The sequence below is a fragment of the Sturnira hondurensis genome, unplaced genomic scaffold, assembly GCF_014824575.4.
Source record: "Sturnira hondurensis isolate 20B ecotype Veracruz unplaced genomic scaffold, ASM1482457v3 Scaffold0003090, whole genome shotgun sequence".
In the NCBI taxonomy this organism is placed as follows: domain Eukaryota; kingdom Metazoa; phylum Chordata; class Mammalia; order Chiroptera; family Phyllostomidae; genus Sturnira; species Sturnira hondurensis.
This window is the reverse complement of record NW_028075721.1, coordinates 294555-321008: the sequence shown is the minus strand read 5'-3', so window position 1 is coordinate 321008 and position 26454 is coordinate 294555. Positions and strand designations below refer to the sequence as shown.

Genomic DNA, 26454 nt, shown 5'->3' with positions numbered 1-26454 from the left:
ACTTTTCAGTGAAAACCATTTGGGGGTTGGGGCTGTGTCAGGTGCCTTGCTTTTAGTTTTATGCTAAATGAACACAATAATGACAGCCTCAGCAACTAATAAGTATCTTCTTATGAATCTTAACAGAAAGTAATCAGGTAGCTTCTCTATTTTAAATGTCTCTGCAGACTGTAATCAGCTTTTAACTTCTGGACCAGCTGCTTTGCCAGATCAGTTGATGGCTATAAGTCAGCCTGGACAACCACAAAATGAGGGCCAGCCACCTGTGACAACACTTCTTTCTCAGCAAATGCCAGAGAATTCTCCGCTGGCATCCTCTATAAACACCAACCAAAACATTGAAAAGATTGATTTGCTTGTTTCATTGCAAAACCAAGGGAACAATTTGACTGGCTCCTTTTAACTGGGTATGTAAGTATTGCATTTTGGCTTCTTTTTTCTTGAAAAGCATCAATGAATTGTATTCTTAGCAGATTTGGGTTAAGTAATAGCACTGTTTAGACTGTAATCTTTTTCTTAAGATTGTACTTATTTATTTTTAGAGAGAGGGGAGGGAGGGAGAGAGAGAAAGAGAAAGAGAAAAACATCGATGACTGGTTGCCTCTTGCATGCCCTTACCTGAGGACCTGGTCAGCAACCCAGGCATGTGCCCTGATCAGGAATCTTTCGTTTCAAAGGCCAATGCTCAATCCATTGAGCTACACCAGCTAGGGCAACTCTAATCTTTTAAAATATGGTGTTTTCACAAGATGGTACTTTTTACTCTAGGTTACTTGATGAGTGATAGCTTGTGATCATTTTGTTAATGCTGAATATGCCTTCTGGCTCTAAACTTCTTTGTCTTGGAATGACAGAAATTCCCATGTATTATATATTGGATATAATTAAGTCTCATTTCTCAAGAAATAAATATTGAGCCAGAAAGTTCTGTGGAAGTATAATTATGATACAGTATCATTTATAGTACTGTAATATACTCTGGGATCATTCAGGGTAAGTGGATCTTAGGAATGCATTAGTTATATTAAATGTGTTTTAATATAACTCCCTAGTTATATTAAATGTGTTTTTTTTTTTTTTTTAGAAATTCTATGAAGAAAATTCTGATTCCAAGATGTCCCAAGATCTTGTGATTCCATGAGGATTGAACCGTTACTTTAAAAAGGAAATGAAATATGAAAAACTGTGATTGAGTAAATGTATAGATTTTACTCTGGCTGCAAAAGAGCACACCTATGCTGCCTGTTGCAGTGATTAGCCACCATTGTTAACATCTTCATATTTTGTATTCCTAATAACAGTGATGACTGAGAATCTATTTGAGTTTCCAGCTGACAGAATTAATTGTTGCTATTTTCCTAGGCACCTTTTCTTTAAAAGTACAGTTCAAATTTAAAACTGGACTACTCAGTTATCACTGCTATTAGAAAATAATTCATATTGTCATATTTACTTTTGTTCTTCTTTATTTTCGTCCCTGCATTGTTCTAGTCAAGTAACAGCTTTTGAAAAAGGAAAATTCAAATAATAACTAAGGCTGTGATTTTTTTCAATATAAAGAACACAGCTATTGGCCAAACTGAAGGAATCCTTTTCCAGTTTTATAGAAAACTGAAGAGGTAATGTCCTGACAAGTAAGCTGTATTGAGAGCTCTCCAGAGTTAAGAGGCTTTTTTTATTGCAGAGGCAGACAACACAAATTGGGAACAGCTGGAATGCTGTGCATTTTATTTTTCAGATTGTTGTTAATTCTCTTTCTGCTAAGTAGTGCAGGCATAACTGCATAGAAAAATAATTCTCTTGCTCTATGAAAAAGCGAAGGGGATATATGTGGTAGATTATGTTCCGATATCCTCCTGCAGTAATTTCAACAACAGCAGTTCGAATCTGTTTTCTTAATCTAGTCTTGGGCTGATTGTTCCCTTTTAATATTCATCTATATTATTCCCCTTTTTCACTGAATTTTAGAGAATTGGTAATAAATTCCTAGTTTTGTGACCCTGTAATGACTTAAGAGGAAAAGGCCACTTTCATCTGGGGTAGCCCTAAAGCACAGGTGGGGGCTGCCTTTTCAGGAATAGGGAGAACTGATTCCTGAGAAACAAGAAACAATGCGTTTCCCCCCATGAACGGTGCTGTTCTGAAATCTTCAAAATTTTCCCTCTAATAGGAAACATGTAAATTTTAATTTAACAGAAAGGCAAAGTAAAATTTCTTAAAACATCACTTCTCCCTGAGCTGCAGTGAATGTAATTCACTTGTCACCTCAGTGCTTTACAGTTTGAAGTGGTCACTTATCTGATGGTTCCCACAAGCCTTAGGCTTTACAGGGTCATGTCATTGACTTAAAATGAAGAATTAACTTGTGTTACATCTATTGAGAGCAAAATAACTCACTCCAGAACTTGCAGTTGTAGCATTAGTTACATGGTTTTGGGTGTTCTCACCACCCATGGGATGCCTGCTTCTCACTACAGCCTGTTGTCTGGACACATGCTTATGTTGTGTTTTTCTTTTGGCATGTAGAAAGCTGTTAATACAGTTTAAGGCCAAATTATGTGTGGCTTCTATATGTAGCTAAAATGTTTTAGTATTCTTGTCCATTTCATTTATTCTTTAAGTGTACAAAAATAGCCTGTTAATTGTTTGTTGAAAGCTACTTTCCTGTTTGTTTTTTCTATCCTATACATATAGTTGAACTTAGTGGAATTGTCTTAATTTTGTTTATACAGCCAGATTTTTTCCCCCTTTTTGATAATCTTCCTTGGTTCTTTGAATGTGCTCTCCTTCTAATTTGTTTTTTCTCTTTGTTCTCATATATTCTTCCCTCTACCCTCAACTTTTCTTTCTTTCTCTCTCTGATTGAGAGGCATTGAATTATGTTTTCAGTAGTACAGGCTTCTTGCCGATATGAAGGGAACTTTTCAGAAAGAGACCTACTCTGGGTCATTTAATTTTGAATACAGTTTTCAATCGTTCAAGTTTTGGATGGTTTATATCTAATGTGTGTTTCATTTTTTTGGAAAGCTATATTTTGTATTTAGGAAATGGTATACTATTTTGCTATTTGTACTGAGTGAGTACATTGGCATAAATATAGAAATTTATATATATACATATATATAAACTATTCTTTTTTGCCACACATTTTTGTGGTAATTTTGTGAGTTTGTCTGATGTTCTACCACAACGTGGCGTCTGATAACAGTGAAGGGGGGGTTTGTTATGTCTTTATTGAGTATTTAAGTATCTTTTGAAACAAATGACTTGTTCATCAGTGGCCATTCCTTCAGGCAGTTCCTTGATGTTCTTGGTGGGCTAAAGGCAGCTTACTGTCTGTTTGCTGGGTCTTTCACTCAGCAAAATGTTAGAGTAAGGAGACCCATCTAGGCAGTTTTGTCAAATGGTGTTTCATGAGAATGAGCCATTCAGCCTTCGCTCACTATATATTTAATATTTTATTATTGTTTTTATTATTAATTGGCTTTCTGTGTTTTATGCCTTTTATTTATAAAGACACTAAAAACATGTTTGTAATTTTAATAACATTTTCCCCATCTTGTAATATCCAGAGCTACTTTATAAATTCTCTGAACTGAAAGCATTTTCCTCAGTATATCTCTTCTCTCCCTACCCCCATCAGGAAAAATTACCCAACATAGTTCAGGTTACAAGAAAGACCAGCCACACAATCCAGTGCTTCAGTTTTAAAATGTAAAACTCCAACTGCAGCAAGTTGACAAATGTCAGAAAGCTTACCCGGCAGGTATAAAAATAAGTAAAAATAAAATACCGTAAGTTCATTTCTGAGTTTTCTGAATTTTTTTCTGAGATTATACAGGAGACTTAGAAAGTCTATTTGTTCACTGAGTTCTAATTAGAATGTTAATATTGTTCTGTGGATGAAGTGGTGGCAAGAAGATTGACTGTGTGCTGACTTCTGTTGTTTAGCAAGAGGTTTGTCATTGTAAAATGCTGACTGCCAATGCCAAGTCACCAGGGACCAATTTTCTGTTTTATAATATCTAAGTTTAGGACAGAAAATACACCTGAACTGTAATGGTTTGATTGGATGGAAGCAGAAAACCCAATTTTTATTTTAATGAATTTTGTGGTGGTTTGTATAAGGGCTGTGCTATGCTGCCATACTACCGTATTCTTATTCAATAACTATGTTGTAATTTTTTTAACATTGTTAAATGTTCCTTACCCCTAAAGGTCAATATTAAATACAGCATTCTGAATATACAATTTGGTTACGAAAACTATTTGTCTTCTCACTGAAGAATTAGGTTAGTAATCAGTGGTTGATACTTGTGCTAATAATACAGTTTCCAGATTACTGTTACAAGTTATTGCTACATATAGGAGAGACTCCTCAGTCAGCAAAGGCCTCAGAAACAACAGTTTATTAAATTTATTTATGGCAGAACGACCTAAATAAGTTTTGAACCACATTTTATTTCTTTATATTATTACATTCGATTGTTCTTTTAGCAACTCACATTAATGCTTGGAGCTTATCTCAGTGTCTGTGTGTTTGTGTGTTTTATTCCTTATTATCATTCCGTTATATAGCCACACCAACATGGGAGAAGATAACTTTGGAGTCATAGTTTGCTTTTGAGCTTTATCATGTTACCTTTGTAATGAGAGTATCATGTTGTCATTTAGCCAATGCAAATCTATTTTTACCAGTTTCCCTAGAACAGGTTTTTAAAGGGCTTTGTTTATTATAGAAACAGTGTTAATGAGAGATCTGCCTTCCTTCTTTTCCCTCCTACTTTTCTTTCTTTCTTTTCTTTTTTGGAGAGGGGGCAGTGATGCTGAATAGTGTATATGCTATAGTTGGAAATTTCATTATAGTGCATTTTTGGCCCATCAGAATCCTATTTGATCTGCCTAGGAAAATAGTGCCCAAGGAAATGAGAAGTAAGTTACATTTGAGTCCCTTTAGAACTAAAATAATAATACCTTTAGATTATTTAAGCCGCTATAGATGCTTGTTTTAGAAATCAGTTTAAATGCATCAGTAATTAAAAAGCAGAATTAAGTGCTTTAATAATCAAGGTCTCAAATTCCACAAGGTTGATAAATATTCACTAAAAGTAACTGGAGAATTTTTCATTTTTTTGGTGAAATTTTTTGTTCTAGTATCTGTTTCCTAGTTGATGTTTTAATTAACTGAAAATTATATAAGACATATTAGCTTTACTGAGCTTCATGACCACAGGTTTCATCCCTAACCGAGACAAACATGTTGTATCCATATGCCTCTGGTTATATGGAGGGACTTAGTGAAAGAGACTGAATAGTTCAGAAGTTTTTGAGAGTAATAATTCAGAGTATATACCCTAGTAAGTGGTTTAGTAAAATCTTATATAATATATAAAAAGAGGTTTTCTCCTCTGCTTATTCGTATCACTAGAACTAAATTGTGAAGATAATATTCATAATGTAATAAATATCAAAATAATACCTACAATGTCATTTGAATTATCCCAGGGCTCTAATTACTTCTTTAATCCCCATTTATTTTCATGCCATTCTAGCCTCACTTATTAATAAATTTCTATTTTTACTCTACTTTCTCTTTCAGGAAAAAAATTTAAATTAGTATTTTATATCTAGTTTAAATGGAAAAGTGCCTTTTACCATGATAGTGCGCCTTTTATGTAATTTCCTTTTTCACTATTGCCAAAAACATGTAAATTATTTTAATAGGTCTCAATTTTAATAGGTCTCAATTTTCAACTTTTCCATTTAAACTTTTCCATTTTTTTCTTCATTTCTTTCTTTTCTTTTTGAAAATATAATTGGATTTATTAAGCAGTTCATGAATCAGGCAGCATCTCATCTAGGAACTAGAAGGCACTTGAAAGGGTTGTGCAAAATGGAAGGTTTTTATAGCTCCATTTTTAAATCATGATAGGAAATAACTTCATAAGTATCTAACTCCCTTTGGCCTAAGAGTAACAGAAAAGGTACGTTACCAGAATTGTTCCTTTAAGGGAGGGTAAGTAAAAGATTACAGAATTACACTGTTTAGGCTTTATATTTATAACTAAATTTGTAGGTCTTAACCTGAATGCTAATGACAATTTTACTACCTGTGCGACTCCATGCATACAAATGTGTGTAGTTAAATTTCAGGAAGGAAGTGTTTAAAGCATTTCCTATGATCTTAATTAGATGAATGAAAATAAATCACATATAATTTAAGTAAAACCTGATAGTGTCAGTTTTCCTAACTAGACAGAGCCAAGTAACTAATTATAGTGCACTTTTTTGCCCATTAGACCCTCAGTAATCAACCTATGAAAAATAGTGTTAAAGGAAATGAAAAAGTTATATCTGAGTCCCTCCAGAACCAAGATAATCCCTTTCAACCAGATACAGTTGAATTGTGTCCCTCTGGGTTTTGTTAATTTTGCCTGTATTCCAGCTCCTTGACGTGGTGGCGGTGCCCGAAGAAAGGGCCATCAGCAACAGGTCAGGACAGCAGCAGCTTTGGGATGAGCTGCTTTTCTCCATGTGAGTATTTCCATGCTTGTTAGTAACATTGAAAACTCAAACGTTTACGCAATATTCTTAATACCCTCTTGATATTATGCACTTGAATCATTCCAAACAAGTCAAGAATGCTGTAGAGTGATGATTCCTTCTTATAATGACTACATCCTAGCTACTTAGAATGTCCCTTAAGATGTCGCTTTTTATTTTGGATAGCAACTTGGCATGAGTGTTATGTAAATATTTTCTAAAATGACTATAGTAGAGCTTAAACAGGACTTAGACTTTGAAATGTAATTGGTTATAAGAGGAAATGATTGCACTTCAGGAAATCGTTTTAGGAACATTAAAATGTTCAGTTTACTAATCTGTATGCTAGAAAATTAATTAAAACCTACCCTCTTCCTATATATTTTGTGTTATGTACATAAGAACATTGTAGTATATAGTTTTCTGTATATATAACCAATGGTTCTCAAAATATGGTCCTTAGCCTACCAGCCAATTTTAGCATCACCTTTGAACTAGTTAGAAATGCAAATTCTTGGGTCCTGTCCTAGACACACTGAGTCGGAAAGGGAAGTGAGGCTCAGCACTCTGTATGTGAACGCCCTCCAGGTGATTCAGATGCACTCGTAAAGCTTGGGAACCACTGGTGTAAACTATGTACAGTGAGGTCTAGGAAGCTGGTTTTTTCCCTACTCATCAAGATAGGGTTGCGCATTGTTCTTTATGTAAATGCAGCTTAACCTGGTTATTCTAATCCTTTATTGGCAATGATGATTCATTCTCAGCACTGTCTATAGTATATTTTATGTGTATATATATATAATTAGTTACTGATAATTCAGTTAACTTAGTTTGGCATATTTCTATCACTTACTAAAAAGTTTACATTAAGTAACATTTAAAAATATAGGTGCAATGTTCTATATTTCTTTTAATTGCTATAACATTTAAGTAGCTAATATAATTGACAGGTGCTAAATTCTCCTGTTCATTCATAAAATGGGTACATTGTAGGCAGTGATAATACAAGGTGTTTTTTTTTTCATTGCCTCTTACTTTACCAGCAGACCACGGTTTTGGTCTGATTAGGTCAACTCTCAGAACAAAGTTGGCATTCTTATATTTACATTTGTATCTGAGACATTAAACAAGATGGCTGTCCAGATCAACAAAGCACCATATTTAATTTCTGTTTTTAATACATAAGTCTTTAAGAGTAGATTGCTTTGTATGAGAACTGCTACAGAAGATATAACTACCTTTGGAACTTACGCTGCAAACAAGAGTTATTTACTAAAATAAATATTAAGACAATGTGTTATACAACTTCGGCATTTCTCCCTTGTCAGTGTATGCATCTATGCATCATGGTAAAGATAAACTATCCACAGACAAGTAGATTTATTCATTTACTTTATCTCCTTATGTAATTTAATATTTCTGTAATTGTTCTAATCTTCCTCCCACTGTTTACAAATCATCAGTTAATTAAATCATGAAATAAAAATGCACATTTCAAAATAAAAATANGTTATTTACTAAAATAAATATTAAGACAATGTGTTATACAACTTGGGCATTTCTCCCTTGTCAGTGTATGCATCTGTGCATCATGGTAAAGATAAACTATCCACAGACAAGTAGATTTATTCATTTACTTTATCTCCTTATGTAATTTAATATTTCTGTAATTGTTCTAATCTTCCTCCCACTGTTTACAAATCATCAGTTAATTAAATCATGAAATAAAAATGCACATTTCAAAATAAAAATAATTATATATTCTATAAAATTCACCACTGCTTAATACTAGCAGTAGAAATGTAAGTGACTTACTCTACAAACTATGGTGCTGGCAAATATATAGGCAAACTTTTGGGAGATGCTCTAGCTACATTCCTCCTTTCTTGTGCCCTTTCCTCTCTTCCTCACTTGATTGCTTAATATATTCCTATACCCAAAATATTCTACCACAGTTCTATATGACTTCAACTTGTAATGTCTCCTTTGAAAGCCCATGTTTAAGCTCCACATCATACCCTGCTTTTTTTTTTTTCTTTACCAGAAGTAATTTGCCCGGTTTGAGTAGTTCATAGGGATCACTTATTATTTTAGCTAATGAACCTCAGGACCACACACGCGCGTGCGTGCGCACGTGCACACACCTCAGATGTTTGAGAGTGGGTTTGGAATCAGACATGTGTCCGATAAAGAGCTATCCTGCACTGAAGTGTTTGACTTTAGGGGCTACAAACTGATCCAGTGACATTCAGCTCATTTCTTTTCATCTAATGAATGTATCTTCTCACCTTGTTCACTTACTTCTAATTGATAAGCTCCAAGTAGTTGCTAATTATTGACAACTTTTACTTAGTGTTTTTAATAAATGTATTACAAGTATTTTATTAACCTATTCTCAAGTGGTTTGGATACCATTCTGCCATTTAAATTTTATTTGCTCGAGCACACTGATCAACCACTGAATTGCCTTCTTCCATTGTCCTGCAATGACTAAGGGTTACATTTTTGTGTATACAGCTTTCATAGTTGGGGTTGCAGAGCACTGACACCAGATATTTTCAGTTTGTTCTCTGGGGGGAATTTCATTTGCATCTATGTTTTTAGCTATCTGTGATAACTTGTTAAATATTAAAAAGATATTTTGCTTCTATTGGAACATTTGTATACTCGCAACTATATTTCTGTAAACAGCTGCAGTCAAAAATAAAACATTGAAAGTTTTCATTTTGCAGTGGGTACTGTCTTTTTTCCTCAAACTCTATGGATGAATTCACATCCATGAATGCCAGTTTTGAGTAGCATGAGTATGTGGCTGAAATGATCAAATCATTAGGAAAATTGTGTGAAATACAAAAACATTTTCAAGTAGTTATCTTGTGCCTACAGTGTACAAAGTGCTTCATGTGACAGATTTTTTTTGTTTTCCTTAGTTTAAGTGTTTCATGCTTAGTTAAAATAGTACATACACAAGGCAGCAAATCATGTAGCATGGAGGTGCTTTTGATGAACACCAAGTTTCCCTAGCCCACAGTCTCAATCTCTTTTTATTCTTTTGGTAGTTTTTCCATGTATAAATTAGTGTTTACCAGAATGAAACATATAACAACATACCACTGGTGGTACTCAAAATTATTTCAGGTGATACGTGGGAAACACTATTTTTAAACATAGTGTATGTGTTTTAATGTGCATTAGAAAAAATATGTGTGTATCAGCCCTGGCTGGTGCAGCTCAGTGAATTGAGCGCAGGCCTGTGAACCAGATGATCACGGTTCGATTCCCAATCAGGGCACATGCCTGGGTTGCAGGCCAGTTCCCAGCAGGGGATGCACGAGAAGCAACCATACATTGATGTTTCTCTTCTTCTCTTCTTCCCTTCCCCTCTAAAGATAAATAAATAAAATATTTTAAAAAAGAAAAAAATATGTGTGTATCTACTAGACTGCTCATAGTAGACACACTACTAGAGTCAAATTAAAAATATTAAATGAATACTAACACAGATAATACATGGGTACCACAATTATAATATGTAGAAACTGATGTTTAGAAGTACTGCTTTAGACAGTATACTTATATACCTTCTTATCAAATATAGAAGGTGTCTGTTGATTTTTGAAAGTGACTGAGTTTTTAACATATCCAAATATATCTAAATGACTTGTCACTTTAGGAGGATTATATGAATTATATATATTAAATAAATTATATGTATAATTTATTTCAATAATGCTGCCATTCAAAATATGTCTAAAAGTTGTCTTTTGGCGTTTATTGACTTCAATAGCACTGGAAGGGAGTAATAACCAAATATAATTTAATAATTATAAATATCAAAAATACTTTGGTAAAAAAAAAAAACAGCATATGTGAGCAAAAGACTAATCTGAAGATGAGACTGCAAGTGGCTGCCAGAAAAGCTGATGCCATCCTGGGTTCTAGAATTCAAGTCACTGTCCAGAGAGCACAGTGTCCAGAGTAAGGGAAGCAGCTGTCTTGCTTTATTCCAGGACAGTAAGAGTACTGTGCTGTCATCTTGTAAGGAGCAAATTCCCAACAGCCCTATAACCAGACCTGTAGGAACTGGAGCACCAGTACCCTGCTCAGCTCACAGCAGGGGCTCTGGAAGTATAAAAGCAGCTGGTTTCTCAGCAGCAGCACTTAGCTGTCAGAGACAGGAATTGACCGCTGCTCTGTGCTTTAGCTCATTCTTGGTGCCATCTTCCCTGCTTCTGCTGAGGCAATGTAATATTTAAAAGCATAGGCTCTTGAGTTTGCCTTCCTGGGTGGAGCTTTGGCTTCTACACCTACTATTTAACCTCTCCATTCCTCAATATCCTTATCTATAAAGTAGAGGCAAAAATAGGACCCTCTTCTTAAGAGTAGTTATAAGAAGTAAATCAGTGTAAAATTACTTAGTTCCTAGTACATGTAAATGCCTAATAAGTATTACTTTGTATTAATTAGTACTACTAGTCATGTCATTACTCTGCTCTTCTGTCTCTTGTGAACTGGATCTGATATCCTTTTGCTTTTTCAAAGACATGTTCCTTTAATTTGTCCCTGTTCTCCAACATCAAAACCTTTTCTCTAAGTCATACCCACTGGCATATAAATGTCCCCTATCTCTTACAAAATCAAATAAGTAACTTCCTTTGACCACACATCCCCCATACACTCCAGTTCCTCTCTTTCTATTCTTGAACTCATTCCAATCAGGCTTTCATCACAACACTACTGAACTGATTCTTGTCAGAACCCCCAATGGCCTCCACATCGCCATATCCAAAGGTCAGTTCTCAAGCCTGTCTTATGTGTATTCTTAGCCATGATTTCTCCTTAACTCCAGATTCCTTATTATCCAACTGCCTGCCTACTTGGCAGCTTCACTTGGCTGTTTTAATAGATATCTCAAATATAACATGTCTGAAGTCAGATTTTGATTCCACCCGCCCCACCATCCCGAACTCCTGCCCCAATAACCTTTCCAAATTCTTCCTCAACTTAGCAGATGGAATCTCCATTCTTCCAATTGCTTAAACCAAGTGCCTTTCAGGTTTTTTTTTAATCTGACTTAGATCCATCCATCAATAAATCAGTTACTCTCATCTTTGAAATACATCCAGAACCCAACCACTTTTGAACACATCACCCTGGTCTCAAAACATGTAGACTGTGACACCTTCCAAAATTTCTCTCTGCTTGCATCATCACCCCTTATACTTGAATGCTCACATACCAGCCAGAATTAAACATGTCAGATTGTGCTACAGCTCTGCTCAAAACCCTCCAGTGACTTCCTCTCTTTACATTCTCACAGTGCTCATAAGGCCCTATGTAATCTCACCCCAGCCATGTGTCTGACCTATCTTTCTCTTCCATTCTCTTCCTCAAACATACTAAGTACTCCTGCCTCAGGGTTTGCATTCACATTACTCCAGCGTGGAGTGTGCTTCCTTCAGATACCAACACAGCTTGCCCTCTCACTTTATCCAGTCTTTCTCCAAATACAACCTTATGGGAGAAATCTTTCTTGATCACCCTGTATAAAACAAGACTCCTCATATCCCATCACTAACCCTCCTACTGTTTTTCTTCCTGGTATTTATCACCACTTGACATATGTTCATCTATTATTCTTCATTAGAATGTGAACTCAGTGAAGGTGGGCACTTTGCTACATTTCCAATGTCAAGCCCATTGATTGGATAAATATGAGTAAATCAGGCAAATTAGAATAAATACTGCCCCTTGGCATTTATTTACTGCATTATTTTTCTTGGTTCTACACCATGCTCTTTCCTTTAAATGTCCTTTAAATTACCCAAGAGGATCTTAATCAGTGTTTCATTACCATTCAGTATGAACCAGCCACTGTTGGGCAGATTTTGTGGCCGAGTTACCTTATAGGCTTCTGGCCATAATTTATTACTGAATCCTCTCATTGTATCTTCCCCAGTAGAGTCCACTTTTGCCTGAAAACTTCTATTTCAAGCTTTACTGAAACCAAAGAGTATGAGTTTGTTTTGCAGAAATGGATTTTATTTCATTTGGAACTTTTAGAAACATATATAGGACTGCAGTGAGGATGAAGGCAAAATACAGTATTTTTTCCTTTTTAATATATTTTATTGATTATGCCATTACAGTTGTCCTCTTCCACCCCTTCATTCCCCTCAACCCTCCACACCCACTCCCCCTCCATCCCCCCCTTTAGTTTATGTCCCTGTGTCACAAGTTCTTTAGGTTCTATATTTCCCATACTATTCTTGCCCTTCCCCCTGTCTATTTTCTACCTACTGTCTATGCTACTTATTCTCTGTACCTTCTCCCCCCTTCTCCTCCTCCCACTCCCCTGTTGCTAACCCTCCATGTGATCTCCATTTCTATGTTTCTGCTCCCGATCTAGCTGTCCTCTTAGTTTGCTTTTGTTTTAGGTGTGGTTGTTAGTAACTGTGAGTTTGCTGTCCTTTCACTGTTCATATTTTTATCTTCTTTTTTTTCATGGTAAAGACTGCTTTATTGGTGGCAGTTAGTACAAGTCAATAAATATTGATCCCCAAAGAAGAACTCAGTTATTAATCAGCTTACTGGTTGATAGAGAGCTGAATGAAACTGACCCAACTGATTGCTGGGAGGATAAACTAAAGTCAGTTCTGCTTCTTGGGAAGTGAGGCCATGGCCAGCTGATATATGGCATATGCTGTTCCACCAACTGTAAGAATTACAGTAGCTCTATACAGGAGGGCATCAGCTACCCCACCCTTTAGATGCACTGGAATTCCATTATCCTCCTGAAATAACTTTTGTTTCTCTGGAACTTTATTTTCAAACTGCCTGCGTGAAGCAGTAGTTATGGTCCTCTGGGCGACCCAGCGAAGAGCCAGCAGATTCTGCAGCATGTTGGCTCAGCTACTGCCCACCAAATGCATTAACGAAACACCAGAAACAACTAACGCCACACCGGACTATCTTCTTTTTCTTAAATAAGTCCCTATTATATTATTTCATATAATAAGGGCTTGGTGATAAACTCCTTGAATTTGATCTTAGATATCTGAGAAGCACTTTATCTGCCCTTCTGTTCTGAATGAAAGCTTTCCTGGATAGAGCAATCTTGGATGTAGGTCTTTGGATTTCATGACTTGGAACACTTCTTTCTAGCCCCTTGCCTATAAGGTCTCTTTTGAGAAATCTGCTGACAGTCTGATGGGAACTCCTTTGTAGGTGACTGTCCCCTTATCTCTTGCTGCTTCTAGGATTCTCTCCTTCATTTTCATGTTGGCTAATGTAATGATGATGTGCCTTGGTGCATTCCTTCTTGGGTCCAACCTCTTTGGGACTCTTTGAACTTCCTGGATTTCCTGGAAGTCTATTTCCTTTGCCAGACTGGGGAAGTTCTCCTTTATTATTTGTTCAAATAAGTTTTCCACTCGTGGCTGTTTCTTTCCCCCTTCTGGTACCCCTATAATTTGGACGCTGGAACATTTAAAGATGTCCTGGAGGTTCCTAAGCCTCTCCTCGGGTTTTTGAATTCTTGTTTCTTCATTCTTTTCTGTTTGGTCATTTTTTCTTCCTTCTGGTCCACTCCCTTGATTTATTTAAGTCCCACTTTCCTTCCCATCACTATTGGTTTCCTGTGCATTTCCCTTTATTTCAATTAGTTTAGCCTTCATTTGTTCCTCTAATTTGTGACTGAAATCAACCAGTTCTGTGAGCATCCTGATGACCAGTGTTTTGAACTGTGCATCTGAAAGGTTGGCTATCTCTTGGTCAGTTAGAAGTATTGGCTCTGGGGCTTTGAGCTGTACTTCTTGAGCCATAATGTTTTGGTCAGTTTACACCTGTTATGTATGAGGGGCGGAGCCTTAGGTGTTCACCAGGGTGGGGCAACCCAAGTTTCTGGGTTGTGATGCTATATGTGGGGGCGGGGTCAGAGAGGGGCAATGGCATTTGTTCTGCTCGCTCTAGGATTTCGGTCCCCTCTGCTGCTTCCCGCAAGCAAACCTGGCCCCGCTGGTGCCGGCTCCCAGGTGTGTGGGCCTGTGCATCCTCCAGGACCCTGTGGGTCTCTCCAATGAACTCTCTGTGAGCCTGGGAGCTTCTCCCGGCACCTTGACCCCAAAAGTTTTTCCAATTGGTGCTTTTAGGCTTTAATTCCCCTCACTGGGGCCCTAGTTGCGCAGTCTGTCTCACTGCTCACTCCTTCGCCTGGTTTATCTGCGTGCAAATGTGTGACTGTGATCAGCCAGCCTTGCACCCTCACTGGGTCCACCCGTTGCCACCCCACACCTGGGATCTGCCAACTGCTGCCTGAGCTTCTGGGTCGGTCTGGCCACTTTTTCCTGTGCAACCCTGCCCCACCAGCTGCTGACTCTGCTCCACTTACCCATCTGGCTGAATGGTTCATTGGTGTTGGACTTCCGTACAGTTCAATTTGCTGTGTTTTTGTTGCGCTTTTGTTACTAAAACTTTGTTGCCTTCAAACTTGGGTGTGCGAGGAGGCACAGTGTTTTCACCTACGCCTCCATCTTGGCCGGAAATCAAAAGACAATATTTTCAAACTGAAGCACCAAGCCATATCACTGCGGATACTTCCAAAGGAAGAACTACCCAGTGCCTGTTGGCATCTGGCAAACGAGGTTCTTCAGACTGACACCATCATTTCCTTGGCAGGTATGAATCTATTCCCAGTTACAGGCAACCTTGCTTTGCATCATTTGTTGTTTTCTTCCAGTGCACCACAAGAGGGCAGTCTTTCATCACATTCAAGTAATTCTACTTGAATTACACCAATTGTGTGTACAGCTACCCATAACAATTTACATTCAAAATTAGAATATTGTGCCAAAATTGTTCAACAAAGTAAATGAAACTCTAGACTTACAACTTTATCCCAAAAGTCATGGGTCCAAAATACATCCTTAAAAGGAAAGTCATCAGTTTAGCAATGATACAGGGAAAAAACCTTCCAGATGGTTACACAGGTCATAAATAAAGCAGTGTTTTGGGAAGTCTCTTTTAAGAATTGGGGCACTATTTCCTTTCTTGAATTCATTCATCATAGTGAGTTGTAGTATATAGACACGTTGTTTTATTTCTGGAGACATTAAAGTAGACAATTGAAGTAAAGGAGACTTTTATTAACTTTTCATTTCAGTGTATCTGTGTGTTCTGTATATCAGCAACAAAAGTTAAAGGGAGAGTAACACTCATAGTAGGCAAGTCAGTCGCTATGTAGTAATTAAGACCAAGATGTATCACAAACAAGCATAGATTACAGATTATTAAACAAGTCCCCTAGGTCAGACAGAGTCGGTCATTGCTTTCTCTGGACAACTCCCTTTTGCCATAAACTACAGAGAGTTGGATGCTTCCTAGTCAGATTTATCCCTAAAAGGGATTAAATTGTACAGAGGACCTCGAAGAATTTGTCTGACATCTTGCTATACCTTTCCTTGCTTTATACCTTAAGTGGCCTCTTGAGCCTAATCAGACTTTGCCATGACAGCAATTGTAAGAATCAGTTATGTTTAATAGAACAATCAAAAAAATTATCAGTAATCTACTCTTTGTCCTATGCATTCCTCATGGAAAAAGAAAAACACAAATCTTAAAAGCTACAGCAAGTCAAGGAAGTCTGGAAAAGAAACCTAGAGTTTTAGCTACATGTTAGAAAGAAATCAAGTCTTATGAATCTTATTCTCTGGCTTTGATCTGGTTGTCAGTTGGAATGGACTTGCCCAAATGATGGCCCACAGAGAGGCCAAATGTCTTGTTTTTCTGTTCTTCCTGGACCTCCTTTTTCATTAAGAATCCTGCCTGGAAGTTTAGGTCAAAGAAACTACTTGGAGCAAAATACAGTGGAGTCTCATCCCAGATATTTTCCAGGCGTTTCTTCCAGCCTCCCAGGACCTGAGTTCGGGCAGCTGCAGGAATGTTGCCAACGCTGTATGTCAGTTGAGGTTCTAAGACCTGGAAGCCACAGAAATGCAGAGTGCCACTCTGGGGATACACAAAGCACAAAGGTGAGTCACAGCAGAAACCCCAAACAGCTGTAGCCTATACAAACTGCAAAGGCTAATCTGGGTCTCCCCAAAAAGATACTCTGAGGTGGAGGCCTGGGGCACCCTGGAGAATCAGTTCAGAGCTGTATTCTCTCAGCTTTTGCTCTCCATACCTAGCTGTTACCTATTTTAGCCTATTCAGTTGTGCTCTTCTTTATGTGAATAAAACCTTGCAACTGTGCCGGCTTAGGACCCTCTGCCAGAAGTGCCAGAAGTTCTGCTCCCTAAGGGAGAGTTGCTGCTGTGCCTTCTCTGTCTTCCCATAGAAGCAGACGACTCTCAACCATGTTCCTTATCACTTATTCTCCCAGAGTAATATTAATTCTCCTACATCCTGAGAGACCAGTGGCCACCACAAAGCACACTTCAGACTTCAGTGTTACTACCTGAACTAAAGCATTTCTTAAATTTGGGGCGGGGGGCTCTAATAGTCTGTGGGACTATAGCAGCAATTCGGAGGACAGGAAGGTTGGAGAGAGATGTTAGCTATCTGGAGAGAATCAGACCATGTGGCTTTCAGGGTTATCCACACTAGTCCTTGGTTAGGAGAGAGTGGTGTGTGGATGCTGGCACACGTGGGTTATTCTGCAAGCATGGGGACCTGGGAAGATGGGTAAGTCTTAGAAGGAAGCATTACTATGCTTTTACCACAGGTCTGTTTTCAGTTGTTATCTTGAGGATTTGGACCCCAGAGAAGGCTCAATTAATTAATCCCCCTGAAGGTTCATTGAAATTGAGGTACCTGAATTGGCCAGAGAATGATATTCATGTCCCCATGGACACCCTGCAGAGAGTACATGGAGCCACTGCCACCAGTGGTGATGGAAAGCACTGCCTTCTTATTCTGCAAAAGATAAGTCATTACCCTTCACATCTCCTTGGCGGCAGGAAGTTCATGAAACAGCCCCAGGGAAGAGAACCACAAGTCCACTCATCTGCTATTGACATGACTTCTCATGCTGGCTCTTTAGAGCCACGCAGTATGACACTACCCAAGTACCAGCCTGGAAGATGGAACTACAGACAGGTGGTGAGCACGGGCAGGCTCACCATCTGTGGTACCATCTTTTACAACCCTTTAGAACAAAGGTTCCTTCCATATTCCTGGGTGTGGAAAATCCAGGGATGATTGGCATAGAAATGCAAAATCAGTGTTGATTGCTTGTGCCTAGGGAAAGTTATTTGTTGATTGTTTTATTCTGTCTCCCCAAAGTGCTACGAATGAATCTAGTCACATAATCTAGGTCTCAAAACGTTTCTTGAACAGTACTTGGGTCTCTGAAAAATGAAGACAGACTATTACTATGGTAAATTTCAAACATAAAATAGTACAGTTGACCATTGAACAATGCAAGCGGTAGGGGCGCCACCCCCACACAGTCAAAAATTCACCTATTACTTTTGATTGCCCCAAAACTTAACTATAGCTTGCTGTTGACTGGAAGCCTTACCAATAACATAAACATTTGGTTAACACATATTTTGTATGTTAAATGTATTATATACTGCACTCTCACAATTAAGCAAGGTTTAGAAAAGAAAATCCAAGAAAACAAGGAAGAGAAAACACACAGTATTGATTGAAAAAAAAATCCACATATAAGTAGACCCGGGCAATTTAAACCTGTGTAACAACAGGTTACAAGGGTCAGCTGTATAAAGATACATCTACCACCCAGCTTCATCTCTCAGTATTTTGCCATTCAAGTTTTAGCTAATCCCCTTACCTCTTTTTTCCTGGGGCATTTTAAAACAAATCCTAAACATCACGTCATGGTATCTATTAAAACTTCATTATGCTTCTCTTCCAAAAGGACCTGGAGCCTGACCTTAGTATCTAATTGTGCTCAAAACTCTATCTCAGGACTGAATCTACCCAGCATCCCGCTGTTAGGAAAAAAAGAACCAGCACCTACCCGGAAAGGGCCCTGGTCATACAAGGCAGCATACGTGTAAGCAAACTCTCCGATGAATACCCGCTCAAACCAGCCCTTCAGGATGGCCGGGACTCCGAACCACTGCAGTGGGAACTGTGGAACGAATGACAGAGAGGTCAGGTCAGGAGCACCCGCAGCACAGGAGGCCTCACTGTGGCAGCACTCAGTGGGACCTCACTGAAGGGCAAGCTTTTCTTTCTTCAGGCCCTTGTCATCCCTTCTGCAGGAAACAGCGAAATAGCACATTTAAGGTCAAGTATCATCTTTGGTCAGTCAACTTAACATTCTTGTTTCTGTCTAAAGTTGCAGGGTAGGTCTGGAGAAGGCTACACACAGGTAAGATTTTCTTCTATGAAAGAGCATTTGACAATGAAGTTTATACAGCAAGGACCGCAGACAAAGTTTGCTTCAGTGTGTGATGCCTAAATCAATATTTCTTCAAGAGCTTGCTTTTAAGTGGGTGTGGTATCAAAATTTTGAAGCATGTACCTTGTGCTCAGGGATGTAAAATCCTATCATTTAGAATAAACAGAACCACTAAAACTTACAAACAAATGGTCAGTGTGACTAAGGGTTATCAGGGAATTCCCATGAGAAAGTTGTGCTGGGCCTTTTGTCCTGATAAAAGCAATGTGAGAGCTATACCAGTATTTCTTCTCCCTGACCCTTGACTTAAAGGCTGTGACAACTGGGACAAGCCCAGAAAAATAAAACACAGAGGGAATGAATTTGTAGAACTCAACAGCTCTCTCTTTGAAGGGTTGCTGACCTACAGAAGAGGGGCTAAGAAAGAAGGGTTTTAGAACAGAAAGAACATCGGACTGCAAGTGAGTTGTGTTCTCACCCCCAGTCTGTCACTAACTTGGTGCCTGACCTTTGCCACACAAGACCCAGACATTCTCTAAGTTTCATTTGCTTCAACTTTAAAAACAGTGGCTGGAGGAACCTCTAGCAGCTTCTCCCATTCTCACATTTAAGGCTCCATTGCGAGGGACCAGATCTCAGCTTTTAGGAAGAACGGGGAGCATATTTAGGCCAGATTTCCTCCCCTGTGAGTGTTCTGCAGTCAGAGTTGAAAATCGAATTCGTTGGCTCGCAGGGTATAAAAAGTTTACTCTCCCTCAAGTTGTTTTTGGAGAAGTGAGTAAACTGAGCAGGAGGCTGGCCTCTATGGCACTTTGGAATAAGTTAAAGCACTTCTTCCCAGGACTCTATCTCCACATTGACATACTATCCTACATAGTACAATGATTTTTCTAGAATAGGGCTTTTCCTGTCAACTGTCGGGAAACTGTTAAAATAAATATACAAATCTGCAGCTTTTGCATGACCCTTCAGTATGTTGCTATTTTGCAGTGACAACCTGCACAGTTGTACTGATAGTAAAGAAAACATATGCACTGGATAGAAGCTAAATTAAACGACCACCAAAGTCCTTTCCAATTCTAGACTGTGGTGATTCTGAGATGCAAAATGGAAAGCTGCTGCTGCTGGTGCTGCTGCCTTGGCTGCACGGGGATAAGATGCAGTAGACAACCCGAGCCGAGAAGGCATCCTTCATGGCTAATGGTGTGGCTTTGATTCATAGCAACCGGCCTGGAGTAGAATAAGAATTCAAAGGTTGGATTCTTTACAGATGACTGAATAATTGCAAAAACCACAGCCATTATCATCCTTCTAGTGACATTTCCAATGTCATATACATTCAATGTTCAGGTCAAGAAGCTAATTGGAACTGGTAGAAGAAGTCATTGAATACAGTTTGGTATTTTTCAAAAAAAAAAAAAGGATGACTGACAGGAAGCATACACATTTCTGGTACTGACTGCTAAACGGTGGGCAGCTTCCAGAAGAAAGGCCACCGTTTGCTGCTGAAACACATGGAGCAGGACAATGCATATTGACTGGGGTGCTTCAGCAGCGGGGAAGTCAATCTCATAAGTCACTCCCCAAACTGGTCGGGGTGCTTCCAAGAGAGAGAGGAGAAGTGTAGGCTTTGTTAGACATTCCATGATGGGTCTAATTGGTTCACTGTAGCATTATTAACAGCAGCCAAGCTATGAAAGAAATCTAAGTGTCCATCAATAGACAAATGGATAAAGAAACTGTGGTACAGCACTGGCCGGGTAGCTCAGTTGGTTGGAGTGTCATCCCAATACACCAAGGTTGTATGTTCAATCTGGTCAGGGTACTTACAAGAATCAACCAATGAATGCATACATAAGTGGAACAGCGAATCAATCTCTCTCTCCCCCTTCCTCTCTTCCTCCCTCCCCCCTCCTCTCTCCCTCTTTCTAAAATCAGCTTTAAAAGATATGGGCCTTGGCCAATTGGGTCAGTGGATTGAGTACTGGCCTAAAAACCAAAGGGTGGCCTGTTCCATTCCCAGTCGGGGCACATGCTTGGGTTGCGAGCCAGGTCTCTATTTGTGGGGGAGTGGAAGAGGCAAGCAGACATTGGTGTTTGTCTCCCTCTCTTCCCCTCTCCCTTCCCCTCTCTCTAAAAATAAATAAGTAAATAAATAATTTAAAGATATGGTACATATATACAATAGAATATTATCAACATGGATGGACCTAGAAGGTATTATGCTAAGTGAAATAAGACAGAGAAATAGAAATTCCATATGATTTCAGTTATATATGGAATCTAAATAACAAAATAAATGAACAAATAAAATAGGAACAGGCTCATAGTTACAGAGAACAGACTGATGGTTACCAGAGGGGAGGAGAGTTGGGGAGGGGGGTGAGGAAGGTAAAGGGATTAGAAGTATCAACTGGCAGTTACAAAATAGTCACAGGATATAAAATACAGCGTAGCGAATATAGCCAATAATACTGTAATAACTTTGTATGGTGCCAGATGGGTACTAGACTTATGGGGTGAGGGGGACTTTGTAAGGTATATAAATGGATCTAACCACCCCGTTGTACACCTGAAACTAATATAATATTGAATGTCAACTGAAATTGAAAAATTAAAATAAAAAAAGAATCATTAATTGAAAAAAAGATTAAACATACTGGGGAGAAAAGCTTAAGACTGACATGTCATCTTTAAAGTCGCGTTCATATTTTCACAGAGTAATACAGCCTGATTCACAGTACCTGTAAATCTGTGTAATGCACATTTGAAGTAATCACCTTTCTTTACAGAGAATGCAGCAAAGGGGGTAAGTGACTTTTCTAAGACCACATGGCTCCTTAGGTGGCAGGTCTAGGACAATAAGAACTCACGTGTCCTGACATCCCCTTTGCTGTCCCACCACACCTGAAAAATCACAAGGTCTGCAGCTTCCAACTTCTTTTGTTCAGCCACAATATCTGGGCTCAGACGGCCCTCTTTATAAGCTAGAGCAGTCTCGGCAGCATACTGAAAGTTCTCGGGGTTCTTCAGTTCACCTGCAGAGAGGAAGAAGAGAGGCTGATGCCACGGGGCCAAGGCAGGACCAGAGGACCCGCAGGCAAGAAGTTCCACAAAGACCTAATTAAAGGAGGGAGCTGCTCCTACCTGTGACGTCCTTTCTGGAGAGGAGGGGATTGAAGTTCATGCCATACAGGTCCGACACCATGACCTCCCATCCTTTTCTCTTCAAAGTCTCTACAGCAGCTTCCTTCATGGCATAGTTGAAGGATGTCCGCTCGGCATGAGCCAGCACAATCAGTGCTTTTCTGGCTATTTAGACACATGTAAGGCACATGGAAGAAATCAGTTACCAACTAGCAAAGCCCGAGCTACAGGGGAGCTGAGCCGGGATCCATAAGGGAAGAGATGGCTGTTAGACATTAGGTCATGCAGTCCATCCACTGCAGCCAGAAATATCTTTCCTCCTTAAAAGTACCAACAAATAAAGGGGGCAAACTTTATTCCCACTGTAACTCAGTGGGAAAACAGAGGCTAATTTAATCAATGGTGTGGTCTGTAATCTGCCATGTGCATAAAAATAAAATTATCCCCTTAGAAGACTAACATAAGGTGCTAGACAGAAGTCAGTGTAGTGGCTCCCTTGCTGGGGTAGCGACTAGAAGGGCACAGAAGCGGGTGTGGGGTGCGGCCAATGTTCTTTCTCAGTCTGATTGGTGACCACACAAGCATGTGTTCCATTTGTGAAAATTCACTTAGAACTTGTGCACATTTCAGTGCGTCTGTTGTATTCAGCAAAAGCTTTTGTTTTAAATTATCCTACTAACACACCACATATAACAATAATTTACTGGCAGATTACCAATCTAAATTTTAAAAAATAAAGCCATTGAATAGTATAAGAGGAAAGAGAGTAGGTATATAACCTCAGGATAGAGAATACTTTTAAAGAAAGGCTAGAGATTCAGAAACCATGAAGAAAAAGCTTCACATAAAAAATTATTAAGAATTATGTTTACTGAAAGTCTCTATAAACAATCAAAAGAGAATGAACTAGGAAAAGATATCCTCAACTCTTATCACAAAGAGTTATAATCTGAGAGAATGCCTACAAATAATCAGAAGACAGACAATGCGACAGAAAAATAAGTCAAGCATATGAACACGCTCTTCACAGAAGAGGAAATGCAAATGGCAATAAATAATGAGAAGGTGCCCTGCCTGCCTTGTCAGAAAAGCAAATGAAAATGAGATATTATTTACCTATCAGACGGGCCAAGCAATTTAGGGCAAACAGCACTGAGAGCTGTCAAGATTGCAGGAAAAATGGCACATTGCCAGAGGGAATATGAATTGCCTCAGCCTTTAGGGAAAGTAATAATGCTGAATCTCTTGAGAGTTCAAAGGCACATAAATCTTTGATCTAGCTGTCCAACTTCAGGGAATCTGTTCTACAAACAGAAAGCATCAGGATATAGGAGCATGGATGTGTACTGCACCATTCTTTTCATTGGCAAAGGTTACAAATAACCCAAGTGTCTATTTTGGGGGAACATTTGAGTAAGTTATGGTACCTACATACTTTAGAATACTGTGCTGTTAACAAGAATGAGTTAACTATACTCGGTGACCCAAAAAGATAGCCATGATATATTAACTGATAAAATGAGGTGAATGTGAATCCACTTTTATGAAAACCCAAGAAAGAAACAACATAAATGTAGGTAGATCGGCAGTACATTGGCGTGAGGGAAAAAAGAAGTGGAATGATCATATGACCTATTAATTCTTGGGTGAGTAAGAGATGGCAGGGGGGTAGAGGCAGAGGGGCAAAACGAACTTTTTCTTGACCGTCTGTATTAATGAAGTTGTTAGAACAAGCAACAAGAGCGATGAATGCCCGCTTATTGTGTGCTCAGCACTGCTTTAAGTGCTTTGCCTTCTTTTCCCGTTGTTACAGTAACCCCATGTGGTAGACACAATTAGTATCCCCCCATACTATGGATGAGAAAACTGAGGCACAGAAAAATTAAGCAAGTTACTACCTGAATTTCCATAGTAATTGGGGAAGCTGGAGTAATTTAAAAGTATAGCGACAGAGAAAGTGAGTCATGCGGTAACGGGGAAGGTGTAGGGGAGGAGTACCAGCGACAGGAAGCTCAATACCACCATTTCTCCTGCCGTTGGTGCCACTGCTTCATACCTTGCTTGTGCTTAACTGGAGACTGGGTGGAGCCGGGAGAGAAATCACCTGCAACTTTTTCTTGGTCTTGTTTGAAGAAAATTAACAAGAAAGGCTCATTTAAGCCTTCAGTTCTTTGCCTGCTTTTGTTATGAACCACACCTGGCAGGGGCAGCTCCTATTAGGTTAAATCCAGCCAGGTGGACGCTGCAGGCCCCTACACACCAAGAAAAGGATCTCTGAGCTGGATCCTAGCGTTTCTGATTTTACAAACTGAGTTGGTGGAACAAAGTGCTATGAGGATTTAACTGCTATGGAAGTGATTTATCTGCTTCAGAAGGCCTGGGGAAACGGAAGGAAAGTTCTGAGGCCGCCTCAACAAATTTCCAGCGCCTTTCTTATCGATTCAGGGACTGAACACTGCTGGGAGAAAAGTGAGTCCATTAAATGGTGACGTGCATTTTCTCTGATCTAAACTTTGCATTAGTCATATCAATGTTTACTGAATACTGCTCTGTTAATTTTTATTCTCTTGGCTTCCTTGTTATCAATATATACAATATTTACTTATCATTATTAACAAGCATTTTCTAAGTAGTAAAACAAAATTGTTTCCCAGAAAATGAGAAAATCAGGATATCTACACCTTGCTTTCAAGGAGCTCACCTATACTAGCTATAAGCATGCCTATTACACACACACAGAGAGAGAGAGAGAGATATGCAATATGAGACACAAACAGGAAGAATATATTTCTAAGAAATATAACTGCCCCAGGGGGATATCTCATTGGTTAGAGCATCGCCCTGATTCACCAGGTTGTTGTGCCATCCCCAGGCAGGGCACATACAAGAATCAACCAATGCATGCAGAAATAAGTGGAACAACAAACTGATGTCTCTCCCTCTCAGATCAGTAAGTTGAATTTAATAAAGTTACCCAAAGAGAGGTGATACAACACACAAATAACCAACTGCATCATCAGGATAGGAGAGGCATGGGGCAGTTTCACAGAGGAAAACTTGACTTTAGGGCTGGCCGGTTAGGAAAGGCCTTCAGAAGGAGCTGCTGTTGGAGCTCGGTCTTTCTTGAAGGACAAACGGGATTACTTTCAGCACCTGCAGTTTAAAGTCCCTTACTGCGAGCCGTGCAGGCCATTTTCCATGTGGTAAGCGCACCGTATCTAGCAGCTGAGCACGTCTTTGCTAAAGTATCCTCTCCCCCTGTGCTGGTTACTTTCAGACTTCAGCAGGGAGGTCGTCTCTCCTAACCGCCTGCCCGATTTTGTTGGGGGTGAGACAGAAATAGGGGCTCCCGTGCCCTGGCGTCTAGTCAGGGCTCCTCCCTGGACCCAAACGCGTTCGCTTTTCCAGGGTTGAGTCAAAAACACAAACCTCGGGGCCTAGTCCCTACAGTTTGCCGCAGAGGAAGGCGGGCTTCGGTGGGGGTGGGGGATGCTCGGCTGGCCACTTACCAGCCATGGCTCAGGCGGTGCGCTGATTCTCTGGGGTGGTGGTTGCCGCGGCAACCCAGATCAGGTTGGGAAGGGGATAAGGTTTTAGGAGGCTTGTGGGTGCAGCCCGCAGACCTGAGGCCACTTTATACTCGGCGAGACCAATCCTGGCCTATACAGGTGCCAAAAACCTAGCAAAGGCGGAGTCAGCTGCACAAGCCCTGGGACGCACGGCAGAGCTCTCGGTGGCTAGAATTCTAGGAAGGAGCGGGGAGGAGAGTCTGGATCGTGGGGTGGGGACTCCCGGACCAGGAAGAAGGCTGTTCTGTGGGTGGAAGGTGAGAGGGGCCTCATTGGGCCAGGTGGGAGGCCTCCCCATCAGGCCACGGTTCTGCCACCACCTTGGGGCACAGGAGGAAGTTTCAGTTGGAGTCCTGGCTTGTTTGAGCACGCCTTCGACCTTCTCTTGGGAAACTGGGGAACAAAAAGACTGTGGTTCGTTAATTTTAGATTCGCTGAGTCACTTTGACTCCAGATTTAGGAATTGGGGCCAGACAAGCAAGTCTGAGATGGACTGGAATCCTTGCTCTGGGGAAAGTGTCTTTTCTTCCTTTGCTGGTTCCTTTCATTTTCTTAATATTCTGCTGGTTTCCACAGCTGTAAGTTATGGGGACTTCTGTTCCTTGCACTGGGAGCCTGGCCTGGGGGCGCCTATTGTGGGCCTGGGACCCCTTGCTCCTCAGCGGGGACCTCTACAGCCTAAATAACCCCTACCAATTTTTCTCTGCCACACATGGATGTGGGACCAGCCCACCCCATTCTCCTCTTCTCTTACCAGTCTAACTGTGGCTTCTGTGTATTCTTAGTTACAGGATTTCCATTCCACTAGATTTCAGGTGGTTCTGA

The 26454-nt window shown here is 39.7% G+C and overlaps 3 protein-coding genes across 11 annotated transcripts in view; 1 reads left to right on the top strand and 2 right to left on the bottom strand.

The window, feature by feature from the left end:
* Positions 1-9267, top strand: part of NFAT5 (nuclear factor of activated T cells 5) — a 128253-nt gene extending 118986 nt beyond the window's left edge. For all 9 annotated transcript variants that reach the window (XM_037041374.1, XM_037041373.1, XM_037041372.1 and 6 more), the window contains 3 exons: positions 168-407; positions 1085-7837; positions 8078-9267. In XM_037041374.1, coding sequence (XP_036897269.1) covers positions 168-403 — 236 coding nt within the window. In that variant the 3' untranslated portion in view covers positions 404-407; positions 1085-7837; positions 8078-9267. The remainder of the gene's footprint in view (positions 1-167; positions 408-1084; positions 7838-8077) is intronic.
* A 3771-nt stretch (positions 9268-13038) lies between these two features.
* LOC118983796 (cytochrome c oxidase subunit 7A2, mitochondrial-like) lies at positions 13039-13505 on the bottom strand. Its single transcript, XM_037041388.1, has one exon. The coding sequence runs from the start codon at positions 13443-13445 to the stop codon at positions 13194-13196; it is 252 nt and encodes an 83-aa protein (XP_036897283.1). The 5' UTR covers positions 13446-13505; the 3' UTR covers positions 13039-13193.
* Positions 13506-15283: 1778 nt separating this feature from the next.
* Positions 15284-26008, bottom strand: NQO1 (NAD(P)H quinone dehydrogenase 1). The gene is made up of 6 exons (XM_037041387.1): positions 25570-26008; positions 22061-22225; positions 21821-21951; positions 18527-18640; positions 17353-17454; positions 15284-16548 (listed from the first exon to the last, which is right to left on the bottom strand). The coding sequence occupies exons 1-6, from the start codon at positions 25574-25576 to the stop codon at positions 16243-16245; spliced, it is 825 nt and encodes a 274-aa protein (XP_036897282.1). The 5' UTR covers positions 25577-26008; the 3' UTR covers positions 15284-16242.
* Positions 26009-26454: the final 446 nt, after the last annotated feature.

What these genes read in the sequence shown, in the direction of transcription:
- LOC118983796 (XM_037041388.1), bottom strand. Translation starts at nt 13,445, where the DNA reads ATGCTGCAGAATCTGCTGGCTCTTCGCTGGGTCGCCCAGAGGACCATA.
- NQO1 (XM_037041387.1), bottom strand. An exon ending in CTCCAGAAAGGACGTCACAG is followed by an intron (nt 21,952 to 22,060) that starts GTAGGAGCAGCT and finishes TCCTCTCTGCAG; the next exon opens with GTGAACTGAAGAACCCCGAG. An exon ending in TCATTCTCTGGCCAATTCAG is followed by an intron (nt 16,549 to 17,352) that starts GTACCTCAATTT and finishes GTGTATCCCCAG; the next exon opens with AGTGGCACTCTGCATTTCTG.